The sequence below is a fragment of the Xenopus laevis genome, chromosome 1L (genome assembly GCF_017654675.1).
Source record: "Xenopus laevis strain J_2021 chromosome 1L, Xenopus_laevis_v10.1, whole genome shotgun sequence".
In the NCBI taxonomy this organism is placed as follows: domain Eukaryota; kingdom Metazoa; phylum Chordata; class Amphibia; order Anura; family Pipidae; genus Xenopus; species Xenopus laevis.
The window spans coordinates 223,031,741-223,046,018 of NC_054371.1; the positions used below are offsets into that span (position 1 = coordinate 223,031,741).

The 14,278-nt window shown below is 37.7% G+C and overlaps 1 protein-coding gene across 2 annotated transcripts in view; it reads right to left on the reverse strand.

Annotated features, from left to right (window-relative positions):
• myo5b.L (myosin VB L homeolog) overlaps window positions 1-14,278 on the reverse strand; it is a 159,834-nt gene that overhangs the window by 105,703 nt on the left and 39,853 nt on the right. For both annotated transcript variants that reach the window (XM_041570190.1, XM_018266955.2), the window contains exon 2: window positions 1,298-1,408. In XM_041570190.1, coding sequence (XP_041426124.1) covers window positions 1,298-1,408 — 111 coding nt within the window. The remainder of the gene's footprint in view (window positions 1-1,297; window positions 1,409-14,278) is intronic.

The window sequence follows — 14,278 nt, forward strand, 5'->3', positions numbered from 1 at the left end:
CCATTTGAAAGTAGGGATGCACCGAATCAACTATTTTGAATTCTGCCAACCCCCAGAATCCTTCGCGAATACCGAACCAAATCAGAATCCTAATTTGCATATGCAAATTAAGGGGGAGGAGAAACATGTTTTACTTCCTTGTTTTGTGACAAAAAGTCACGTGATTTCCCTCCCCACCCCTAATTTGCATATGCAAATTAAGATACGGATTCAGTTCAGCCGGGCAGAAGGATTCAGCCGAATCCGAATTCTGCTGAAAAAGGCCAAATCCCGAACCGAATCCTGGATTCCGTGCATCACTATTTGAAAGTTGGAAAAAGTCAGAACAAGAAGGCAAATTATGAAAAAAACTATAAAAAATAAATAATGAAGGCCAATTGAAAAGTTACTTAGAATTGGCCATTGTATAACATACTAAAAGTTAACTTAAAGGTGAACCACCTCTTTAACCATTAGCACAGTATAGGCAGTGGCATACTAGGAAAATGTGTTTGTAGTCTTATAGGATTAAAGGTAAAGGACAGAGGCCAAGATAAACTACAGGGTCAGGGCAGGTAGTGGGAAAGATGTTAAATACAAGCAATCAATCGCAATATAAACACCACCAGGTAATCGGATACAAACAGTTATGTAATTCCATGGCATTCATCTTGTAATCCTAGCAGCCAATCAGAATGAAGATGTTAACACACTTAGTAAAACAAAAGCAGACATCGGATTGGAGGAAACTTTGCTCATGTTGCTATATAACCAGCACAGTCAGCTAACTCTGGCTATACAGGGGCGATAAAAAATGTTTAGCCCATTTGATATCTGGCCAAAAATCATCCATATATTTATCAGGAAATTCCTGTTGGATGAGGATAACTTTGGCACAGTAATGTTGTCATCTCCCTACGGATCTGCATAGCTCCTGCTCTATGATCCCAATACTGGTTCAGGGTATTTGTCCAAATCTAATAATTATGGATTTTAGCAATTTATAATAATGGATAATAGTATGCAGGATAAAATAGTCCTGGGAGCCTCAATTTATACCCTATTCTTCTAGAAGTGTGTGTTCTTTATATAAAAACATCCCATTGAAGCAGAGGAGGTATCAGTACAGGGCGGAATATAATGATTTTAGTCTTCTGGAGCACAGGGCATTTTATCCATTGATGTTTGACGTCACCTTTTCCCACAGTGATCTCTGGGAAATTCTGTGCCTAAAGAACACACACGTGAGCGATCTACCACTACTCTGAACACTTGTTTCAGTTGCAGCACTGATAAAAAAAATATTCTTTTTACTTACAGACTCATCTTCTAGTTTTAACTTCAGACTTTTATCCCCTTCTTTATAGTCCTTGATAATTTCTGCTGCTCTCCAGACATCATCCGGATCAGGTATCCACACCCGGGTGTACTGAAAGAAACAAATACCATAAATAAATGTGGTTTTGGAATTATCTTTCATAGCTAAATAGAACATTATCTTCATCATCATTATAATAATAATTATTACTATTATTATTATCATTAACATGTATTTATAAAGCATCAACTTGTGCCACATATGGCACTGTACAATAGAATGGTGCATATATATGACGACGGCTCCAGGTGAGCCGAAACGCGTTGATACACCATGCACCAATAAATAACTTTTTGATACACACTGGATGGTGATCGCTGAGCGTGCTTTCATGGACTGCTCTCTCTCTCTCTCTCTCTCTCTCTCTCTCTCTCTCTCTCTCTCTCTCTCTCTCTCTCTCTCTCTCTATATATATATATATATATATATATATATATATAATACACAAAAGCCATGAATATCTTTTAAATGATACCCTTATAAATGGTGAGTTCTGATGTCATCAGTAATAAACGGTGAGTTCTGATGTCATTTCTGTCACATGACTCACTGAAACTTGTGTATTATCATAAATAAACTACCCCCAGTTGAAAAAAATTAGGATATTACAAGTTACGTCAGAGTTCCATGACCTGCATAAAAATGAAACTCCTCAGTAACTTATAATATCCTTATTTTACACGAGGGGGTACTTTATTCACTATATAATACCCAAGAGTCATGAATATCCTGTAGATCATATCGTATAATCAGAGTTTAGTGATGTCATTACTGTCACATGACTCACAGAAATGTATGTATTATAATAAATAAAGTACCTCCTGTTGCAAAATATGAGGATATTAGAAGTCACCTTGGCCTTGTGCTTTTAAATGGTCATGGAACTCCTTGGTAATTTGTAACATCCTCATATTTTACAAGAAGGGATACTTTGTTCACTATATATATATATATATATCCAAAAAATTCTGTTAAGCGTCCACACTCTACCTCGGTAATCTTCGGGGTGCACAGTCAATTCTTAGAAATATTCTTTGATTTGGAATGAATCATCCCTGGACCAGCACTTCCCTTTGTGAAATCATTACGCACATATTAGAGTTCCAACGGTCCTTGTTAGGACCTTATTCAAGGACAACATCCAATGTGCAAAACAATCTTTAAATAGTACTATGAAAAAGGGCCTAACAAGGACCGAAATGTTGGAACACTAATATGTGTGTGTATATAAATAAAAATGAATGATTTCACAAAGGGAAGTGCTGGTCTAGGGATGATTCATTCCAAATCAAAGTTTATATATATATACTTTGCACAAGGCTGCAGACTGAGTTATACAGGGAACTCTGAGTATCACTCATGTACTATAAGGGATAATGTACCCCCTACTGTAAATGATAAGGATATTAGAAGTCACTGAGGGGTTGTTCTGTGACCATATAAAGACACAAGGCTGAGTTATACAGGGAACTCTGAGTATCACTCATGTATTATAAGGGATAATGTACCCCCTAATGTAAATGATAAGGATATTAGAAGTCACTGAGGGGTTCTGTGACCATATAAAGGCACAAGGCTGCAGGCTGAGTTATACAGGGAACTCTGAGTATCACTCATGTATTATAAGGGATCATGTACCCCCTACTGTAAATGTTAAGGATATTAGAAGTCACTGAGGGGTTCTGTGACCATATAAAGGCACAAGGCTGCAGGCTGAGTTATACAGGGAACTCTGAGTATCACTCATGTATTATAAGGGATAATGTACCCCCTACTGTAAATGATAAGGATATTAGAAGTCACTGAGGGGTTCTGTGACCTTATAAAGGCACAAGGCTGCAGGCTGAGTTATACAGGGAACTCTGAGTATCACTCATGTATTATAAGGAATAATGTACCCCCTACTGTAAATGATAAGGATGTTAGAAGTTACTGAGGGGTTGTTCTGTGACCATATAAAGGTACAAGGCTGCAGGCTGAATTATACAGGGAACTCTGAGTATCACTCATGTATTATAAGGGATAATGTACCCCCTACTGTAAATGATAAGGATATTAGAAGTCACTGAGGGGTTGTTCTGTGACCATATAAAGACACAAGGCTGCAGGCTGAGTTATACAGGGAACTCTGAGTATCACTCATGTATTATAAGGGATAATGTACCCCCTACTGTAAATTATATGGATATTAGAAGTCACTGAGGGGTTGTTCTGTGACCATATAAAGGCACAAGGCTGCAGGCTGAGTTATACAGGGAACTCTGAGTATCACTCATGTATTATAAGGGATAATGTACCCCCTACTGTAAATGATAAGGATATTAGAAGTCACTGAGGGGTTCTGTGACCATATAAAGGCACAAGGCTGCGGTTAGACACTAAAAACAGAAATAAAGGTAAGTGGTTTTTATAATATACCAGTGAGAGACTGCAAACAGATACAGATTTCAATTATAAATGAACTGCAGGCAATGTAAGGACATGCATTAGTACAACGAATCCAACAATTTGCATTACTGTCTGTGATTTCAGATGAGACATGTGAGTAAGGACTGTGGTACCAACATAAGATCAAACCCGTCACATTTAATAGACAGAAGAAAAGCTCCCAGGTACTTTTCAACCCCATCTATCTTGTTCTTGTCATGTCAGTTAAAATGTCTTCAGTAGAATTATTCCTGAAGCCTTTGGTACACAAACCAGAAATGTTAAAGGGGAACTATCGCGGAAATGAAAATTTTATATAAGCTTCTACAGTCTGAAATAAGAAACTTTGTAAATACAATCAATTAAATATTCTGCATCATATCTGAAATAATCAAGTTTTATATTCACTGTCCCTCTCTCAGCATCTGTTTCTCTTCATTCTGTCTTCATGCAGCAGTTGGGTGTCAGATATTCACTGACAGTTAGATCCACTATATCTTATAGGGGGCTCCTTTCCTAGCAGATGTATTAGAGCTCACTCAAATAACTGATTCCAGTACAAACAAAATCTAACAAAATAACTGCCTTTTGCACAAATCCTGCATGTAGAGAGACATGATGTAAGTAAGAGGTTCAACCTTACTTACCATGTTACTATGTTACAATTTTTTCGTGAAAACGTTTGAAATGCTAGATTTTTCATGAAAACGTCCGAATCTCACAAATTTTTCGTGAACTTTCTGCTTTCTCAATTTTTCGAAAATGTTTCGCCGTTTCATGAATTTTGCAGGAAATACGTGAATTTTTCGGAAAAGCGAAACAGGAGAGATTCGTCCGTCACTATTCACAGCTTGTTCGTTGAATACATATGGACAACAAAGTCAAGTCCTGGGCTCCCAAAGGTCTCAGTTTACTTGGGAATGGCCCCCTTTGACCAGTGTCCTAGTTTTCATTCAATAACATTTGATAATCCTAAAAGTATAGCAGGGGATTATTGTATTTAAATATTTTTTTATATGGCCTTAGGAGTGCACCCACAACCCCCCTCTTGTACCAGCAGATTTATCAAGGGTTGAATTTCGAGGGATCCTTCAAATTCGAATATCGAATTCGAAGGATTTTAGTGCAAAAGGTTCAATCGAACGATCAAATAGAAATCGTTCGATCGAGCGACTAAATAGTTAACATCGAACGATTCGAGCGATTTTTAGCAATTGATCGAAGGATTTCCATTCGATCAAAAATTTTTTTACCAAAGCCTTACATAAGCACTCAGTATTATTATTCTTCTCCATTGTCAAGCTTTATCTTTAAAGAGCCATACCCTGCACAATTTGGATCTTTGTTTTTATGAATATATCAGTATATTTTCTAGACCATTCATCCTGTATCTTCCGACCTGTGTCATATATCTTGACGGCTGGATCCTTTGCTGTAAATGATTGATCCAAAAGCTGTTTGGCAATTGGTCATTTACAGAGTGGAGACATGGCAGATATTTATAGGTTTCCTATTAATAACCCACCCGAGCCTGTTTATCTCAGGGTGCCTGAAGCCTCTATCGCAGGGAGCAGATACTAGTTGTACACAATGCAAAGTCATGTGTATTTATTGCCTCTAAATGCATTGTACTGGGCTAGGGATGAGAAATGAATGAAGAGCTAGTTGAGAAGCCCAGACTGAAGGGGCATCCACCCTGCTTTGTCATGTGTCTGCAGGTAGTCACACCCAGTAATGCCAGTCGTATGGCACAACTCAGCCTGCCAGCTGCAGGCAAATAAAGTAGCAATATTGTCAGCTTTAAATATACAATAGACAAACAAACAAATCAACAATTTGTTCAAGGGTATCTCATCCAACCCTGCCAGTGAGGACATTGAGAATCCCAAGCAATGGGAATGACATTGTGTTCAGTGTCAGACTGGCCCACCGGGATACCAGGAAAAGTCCCGTTGGGCCCAGGTGTCAGTGGACCCTTTTGCTTCTATCTTTGTGCCAAATTTCATGGTCATTCCTTATTTCTTTATGGGAAAAAATGCTTAATAATGGAAGAACTATGCAAACATAAAAGTCTAGGAGAATAAAGTGGTTAAGTGAGGAGAGGAGGAATAATAGCTTGGAAAGTGGACCCACGGTCTAAGATTTTCTGGTGGGCCCCTGGCATCCCAGTCCGACACTGATTGTGTTTGATATTAAAGGAGAAGGAAAGCTACCGAGACAGTTTATTTCCAATAGATTAACTACAATAATGCAAGCTATAAGACTATATTTATTCTGTGGAATGCTTTACCATACCTGAGTAAACAGCTCTAGAAGCTCTCTGTTTGTTTAGGATAGCAGCTGCCATATTAGCTTGTGTGACATCACTTCCTGCCTCAGTCTCTCCCTGCTCACTCATAGCTCTGAGCTCAGATTACAGCAGGGATGGGAGCAGGGAGGGAGAGAGGAGCAAACTGAGCATGCTCAAGCCCTAGCCCTGGAGGTTTAAGCTGAAAACAGGAAGTCTGATACAGAAGCCCATGAGTACACAATAGAAGGAAAGAAATGTGGTGTTTCTTTTGACAGAGGACTCAGAGCAGCATTACTTTGAGGGATTACTGATGTATTTATATAGACCTTTCTGATAAAGCTTACTTCATTTTAATCTTTCCTTTTCCTTTAAGACAAACACTGGAACTATAGCTACTCACAATAATTCCCAGTTAGAACTGAGCCGCCAAACTCCATAAAATACAGAACTGCTCTTTAAATGGGGGTCTCTTAATATCTCGTTTCATGCAGAAAAAGCAAAATGTCAGATCCAAGATGTGAAAATATATGGCAAGATAACCCTGCCAGTGAGGTTTTTCATAATCACTTATTTCTGCCACTACAGCCACCATGATAAGGGCTATCATTAGCTTACAGGAGGCACAAATCCCCCTACAACCTGTGTCTGGAGCAGGTACCCTGTTATAGGGGTAGGTAACTTTTTGTATGACGTAGCCAGTGATATAGGACAATTTGTAGTTAGTATTCTATTTTTAATTTTTGTGTTTTTTTTTTAAATTATTTAGCCTTTTTGTTCCTCCAGTATTGAATTTCAGCAGCTATATGTTGCTAGGGTCTAATTTACCCAAGCAACCAGGCAGTGACTTGAAGAAAGACTGGAATATTAATAGAGGAGACCTTGAGTAGAAATATAAGTAATAAAAAGTAGCAATAACAATACATTTGTATCTTTACAGAGAATTTGTTCTTGTAGATGGGGTCAGTAACCCCCATTTGAAAGCTGGAAAGAGTAAAAAGAAGGCAGCAAATAATTAAAAAAACTAGGTAAAAAATAATGAAGACCAATGAAAAGCTTCTTAGAATTAACAATTCTATAACATATTAAAAGCTGAACCACCCCTTTAAAAAAAAGGACTTTTATTATATTGATTTTTATGTTTGGGTGACGGGTCCCCTTTAACCATAGCAGCAGTTAAAGTACACATGTTGTCGTGCTAATTTTATTCTTGCACGTGCCAATTCCAATTCATGTAACGACTGTAACAATATATAGTATTTTGTATGTTTCATTTACCAATAAAGTTTCACTTTCAAATATATGGATAAAAAAAAGAAACTCAAAAACCAGATCAGCGCATTTAATAGGCTTTTTGCTTATTTGTTTTTATGTAGCCTAAGCATTTTGTAGTTTAAAAGTTCCCTTAATGGGGTAGTTTGCCTTTATGTTATCTTTTAGTATGTTAAAGGAACAGTAACACCAAAAACGGAAAGTATTTTAAAGTAATGAAAATATCATGTAGTGTTGCCCTGCACTGGTAAAACTGATGTGTTTGCTTCAGAAACACTACTATAGTTCATATAAACAAGCTGCTGTGTAGCAATGGCAGAAATTGAAAAAAGTCTATATGGCACAGGTTAAATAGTGGATAACAGATAACACCATTATGTTCTACAGAGCTTATCTGCTATCTGCTGTGTAACCTGAGCCTTTTCTCCTTTGAATGACTGCCCCCATGGCTACACAGCAGCTTATATTTATAAACATTAGTAATGTTTCTGAAGTAAACACACTATTTGTAATAGTGCAGGGCAACACTGCATTATATTTTTATTACTTTAAAACAATTTCATTTTTTGATGTTACTGGTCCTTTAAGCATGCTAAATTTCAAGCAAATTTTCAATTTGTCTTCATTATATATTTTGTATAGTTGTTTAATTTGCCTTCCTTTTCAGACTAGTTTCAGCTTTCAAATGGGGGTCACTAACCCTATGTAAAAAACAAACAAGAACCAGACCCGCACCAACCCAAGCCCGCTCGCACCCGCATTTTCCCCTCTATTTATAGGTCCGCCCTACCAATGACATCACAAAAGGGGCAGGGCCACGGTGCGTCTATAAAAATAGAAGCAGGAATCCGGCAGTGTAAGGGGAGACAGAAGAGCTCAACCCGAACCTGCCAGCAACCCACAAAGGAAATGCTGAGGTCGGCCCGAACCCGCCCGACCCACAGGTCCCGCGGTTGTCTGGTCGGCCCGCACATCACTACTACAAATGTATTGTTATTGTTACTTTTTATTACCCATCTTTCTATTCAGGCCTCTCCTGTTCACATTCCAGTCCCTTATTCAAATCAGTGCATGGTTGCTAGGGGAATTTGGATCCTAGTAACCTGATTGCTGAAATTGCAAACTGGGGAGCTGCTGAATAAAAAGCTAAATAACTCAAAAACCACAAATAATATGAAATCAAATCAAGGGCAAATTGTCTCAGAATATCACTCTCTACATCATACTAAAAGTTAATTCAAAGGTGGACAAATCCTTTAACAGGTAAACTTTAACTTCTCCTTTAAATGTAGCAGCACTGAAAGGCTAAGGAATGCGCTGCTACAGACAAACACATTCCAATGTTATCTTTTTTGCTATTAAAATGTGTGATGTCAGGTTCCTTTTAGAATCAGCACGAGACATATGGATTATATACAGTATAATATCACTCATCACTAAATTGCACAGTATAATAACCTTTCTAATGATGCATGGCCATGATACTACATAGGTAAAGAATGCAGTAAATGCTAACTGGCGCATGTTTAGGAAGGGATGGGCGAAGCTGATCAGGGAGGTGCACAAACTGACCTGTTTTTCTAGCGCTCACCAGCTTTTTTCCAAGCACCCTACATGTATATAAACAGACTTTTCCCCCCCAGGAAAATTAGAGGTACTAGCAATGATCTCTTATGCTCCCCATGCATGGAAAATGTGATAGCAACAAGTGAAGAAAAATATATAACTCTTGCATTTGCTGATTTAGTATAATTTATATAAAATCATCCTCTGTTAATAACATTGCTAACAGATGGAAAAACTACTATAGTTCATATAAACAAGCTGCTGTGTAGCAATGGCAGAAATTGAAAAAAGTCTACATTGCAAAGGTGGATAACAGATAACACCATTGTGTTCTACAGAGCGTATCTGCTGTGTAACCTGAGCCTTTTCTCCTTTGAATGGCTGCCCCCATTGCTACACAGCAGCTTATTTATATAAACTATAGTAGAGTTTCTGAAGCAAACACAGTAGTTTTTCCAGTGTTGGGCAACACTACATCATATTTTATTACTTTAAAACATAGATTTTTTTCATATTACTGTTCCTTTAAGTAAAACTTGCCCTTTTACATCTTTTGCCTTGAGCCCCCCATTTTGTGAGGGTCTGTGTGCTGCCTCAGAGATCATCTGACCAGAAATACTGCAGCTCTAACTGTAACAGGAAGAGATCATCTGACCAGAAATACTGCAGCTCTAACTGTAACAGGAAGAGATCACCTGACCAGAAATACTGCAGCTCTAACTGTAACAGGAAGAGATCATCTGACCAGAAATACTGCAGCTCTAACTGTAACAGGAAGAGATCACCTGACCAGAAATACTGCAGCTCTAACTGTAACAGGAAGAGATCACCTGACCAGAAATACTGCAGCTCTAACTGTAACAGGAAGAGATCACCTGACCAAAAATACTGCAGCTCTAACTGTAAAAGGAAGAGATCACCTGACCAGAAATACTGCAGCTCTAACTGTAACAGGAAGAAGTGTGGAAGCAAAAGACAGAACTCTGTCTGTTAATTGGCTCATGTTACCTACCATGTATGGTTTGTGTTCACCGTGAATCCTACGATTCCAGGGGGCGGCCCTTATTTTTTTAAATGGTAATTTTCTATTTATGATTACTAGGGATGCACCGAATCCAATATTTTGGATTCGGCCAAACCCCTTAATCCTTCGCGAAAGATTCGGCCGAATACCAAACCAAAACCTAATTTGCATATGCAAATTAAGGGTGGGAAGGGGAAAACATTTTTTACCTTCTTGTTTTGTGACAAAAAAAAATCATGTGATTTCCCTCCCCGACCCGAATTGGCATTTGCAATTAGGATTCAGATTTGGTTCGTCCAGGCAGAAGGATTCGGCTGAATTCTGCTGAAAAAGGCCAAATTCTGACCGAATACCTGATTCGGTGCATCCCTAATGATTACCCAATGGCACATACTACTAAAAAAGTATATTATTATGAAAATGGTTTATTTACATGAAGCAGGATTTTACATATGAGCTGTTTTATTGAACATATTTTTATAAAGACCTACACTGTTTGGGGGGTATAGTTTTCCTTTAAAGCTTTTCTTCTAGCTCACTGGCACCTAGAATGCCCTTTTCAGTGTCTTTACTCCCTGAATCCCAGACACAAAGACCAAGACCGGACAGCATTTTTTAACTGGTTCTAAAAATTAGTTTGGAAGTGTCAGAACTGTAGATATTCGAACTTGCATTTGCATCATCTTCAGAGAAAGCTAACAATATCCATATGTACAGGAACAATTAGAAAAGTAACATAGTGGACATTCCTTGCACAAATATGAGAGCATGGGAATCTCACCGCTTCATTGACATATAATAGGTCAAGTTTGGCCCTCCATTCTGAAAATGTCTTTAAATGATGAAATGAAACAGAGAGCATATAACCTCTCTACATACACATTCCCTAGGGAGACAAGAAGACTTGCTTTTAGGGCTGCACAATCCGAGGTGACTATTGACACACCTGGTGAAACATCCCATAATAAATTCATTATGAGTTTAAGCAATAGACTAATTCCTGACCCAGATTTAGTCTTGTTACTGTTACCCTATCCATGACTACCTCCCATACAAAGGAAGCTAATACCCCAAATATTTGCAAAAGTACTGAAGTGCTTGGTGTCTACCCTAAATTTATTTTGGCTACATGGCATTATATTTGCTCTATGCACTTTTTGTCAGCACTACAGGGTAATAACATACATAGAGAATCAAAATAATATTTAGTCCCCTGAGAAACTTTATTAAAATATAATAAAAGCTTCAGCATATTGAAATAAGAAACTTTCTAAATACAATCAATTACAAATTAATATTAATAATCACGTTTATCTTCACTATTCCACTCTCAGCATCTGTTTCTCTTCATTCTCTCTTCATGCAGCAGTTGGGTGTCAGATATTCATTGACAGTTAGATCCAATATATCTCATAGGGGAGATTCCTTTCCTAGCAGATGTATTAGAGCTCACTCAAATAACTGATTCCAGTACAAACAAAATCTAACAAAATAACTGCCTTTTGCACAAATTCTGCATGTAGAGAGACATGGGGGCAGATTCATTAAGGGTCGAATTTCGAAGTTAAAAATACTTCGAATATCGAAGTCGAAGGATTTAGCGCTAAACGTTCGATCGAACGATCGAAGGATTTTTCGTTCGATCGAACGATTAAATCCTTCGAATCGAACGATTCGAAGGATTTTAATCCAACGATCGAAGGAAAATCCTTCGATCAAAAAAAGGTTAGCAAACCTATGGGGACCTTCCCCATAGGCTAACATTGACTTCGGTAGGTTTTATCTGCCGAAGTAGGGGGTCGAAGTTTTTTTTAAAGGGAAAGTACTTCGACTATCGAATGGTCGAATAGTCGAACGATTTTTCGTTCGATTAGTTCGATTTCGTTCGAATTCGAACGAATTTAACCAATTCGATGGTCGAAGTACCTAAAAAATACTTCGAAATTCGAATTTTTTTCATTCGAATCCTTCACTCGAGCTTAGTGAATCGGCCCCATGATGTCTGGTGATTTTAATAGAGTGAGCTCTAATACATCTTCTAGGCAAAAGGAGCCCCCCTATAAGAGGGGGCCTATTCTAGGCCCTCCTTTTGCCTAGAAGATGTATTAGAGGTCACTCTATTAAAATCACCAGACATCATGTCTCTCTACATGCAGAATTTGTGCAAAAGGCAGTTATTTTGTTAGATTTTGTTTGAATTCAGTTATTTAAGTGAGCTCTAATACATCTGCTAGGAAAGGAGCCCCCCTATAAGATATATTGGATCTAACTGTCAATGAATATCTGACACCCAACTGCTGCATGAAGACAGAATGAGGAGAAACAGATGCTGAGAGAGGAATAGTGAAGATAAACTTGATTATTTCAGAAACAGTACAGAATGTTTAATTGATTCTATTTAGAAAATTTCTTATTTCAGTATGATGAAGCTTATATTACATTTTCGTGAAAGTTTCCATTTAATGAAACAAGAGTTAAAGGGGCAGATTTATCAAGGGTCGAAGTGAATTAGAGGGGAATTTTCGAAGTAAAATAATTCGAAATTCAAAGTAGTTTTTTGGATACTTCGACCATCGAATAAGATACTATGACTTTGAATTCGATTTGAAGTAAAATAGTTTGAATATTCGACCATTCGATAATTGAAGTACTGTCTCTTTAAAATAAACTTCGATTTCAATACTTCGCCAAATTAAACCTGCCGAAGTGCTATGTTAGCCTATGGGGACCTTCTAGAGCATTTTTCTACGTTTTTCGATCGATCGATGAAATCCTTTGAATCGTTCAATTTCGAAAAAAACTTCGACTTCGATGGTTGAATTTCATAGTATTTTTAACTTCGAAATTCGACCCTTGATAAATCTGCCCCTAAGAGTAAGGGGTTGTTCACCTTTCAACACTTTTTCCAGTTCAGTTGGTTTCGGATAGTTCACCAGAAATAGACCTTTTCCAATTACTTTTTATTTTCTATGCATGACTGCTTTTATAATACTGTAGTGTAAAGTTTTATTTTTTACGTCCTTTTGGGGTAGATTTATCAAAGAATGAAGTTAAAGAATTCTACAGTCCGCAGAGTGAAATACCGCCTCTCTCCATTCATTTCTATGGGATTTTTAAAGGCGTATTTATCAATGGGTGATAGTGAAAGTTTACCATTTGATAAAAACGCCTTTAAAAATGCCATAGAAATGAATGGAGAGAGGCGGAATTTCACTCTGCGGACTGTGGAGATCTCTAACTTCACTCTTTGATAAATCTACCCCTTTGCCGAGGGGGGGTCGCCGACTCTGTAACTGTTCTAAATTGATACATTTAGCTGATACATTTCTTATCTTTGTCCCTGCTGAGCAGAATCTCTGGGTTTCATTACAGGCAGCTGTTAGACTTGATACAATAGTTGCTAATATTCCCCATAGATACTACTGAGAAATGTATCAACTAAATGTTGCAAAATTGTGACAAAATCTGCACCTGAATCATTAAACTTCAAACTTAGAATTTGGAAAAAAACGCAAAAAAAATAAAAAAAAATGGAAAGAAATTGAAAAAAGTCTTTATTTCTGGTGAACAATCTGAAAACAAGTGAACTGAAAAAGTGTTTGGAAAGCGAAGAACCCATTTAATCGCATTGTCAATACGTACAACTGGTTTAATTATACTGCATATGCTTGTAATAATAATGTACAGAATCCGTTGTTCTAGTGGTTAGCCCTACTTTATACATATACATACAGTACTAGAGCAGATTTACCCTATTCTATCACTAACGATGGCTTTGTGCCTGAAGTCTGCAGGAATTAAAGACTAAAGAATAGAAGTGGAATGTTCATCATTCGTGCCATGCCTAGCATATGTGACATGTGATTGTATTTTGATATTTCCAGCAGTACCCAAGAATAAAGGGAAGGATCAGTCTGTGCCAGTTTTCTAGTCCATGCAGGGCAGCCTGGCATATAATACTCAGCAACTTCAGCAATAATATTCATCTTAATCATCGGCCCGCTACGTTCACAGTTAAGCTGTAGCAATTAGATGTTCTAGTCCCGGCAGAACACATTCAGACAGCTGCGCTAGAGTATAAGATAGAGGGTTATTAATATTTATGTGTGAGTGCTGGGGAGCTAATGATATCTGGGTGACTAGTTTAGAAGAGGCAATATATTCAGGAAGCTCAGCAGGTGATGCTTGTTCACCCTGGAGAAGAGGCGCTTAACTATATAATAACTATGTATAAATATATAAGGGGATCATATAATAATCTCTCTAATGCTTTATTTACCAGTAGGTCTTTCCAGCTGACACAAGGTCACCCATTCCGATTAGAAGAAAAGAGGTTCCGCCTAAA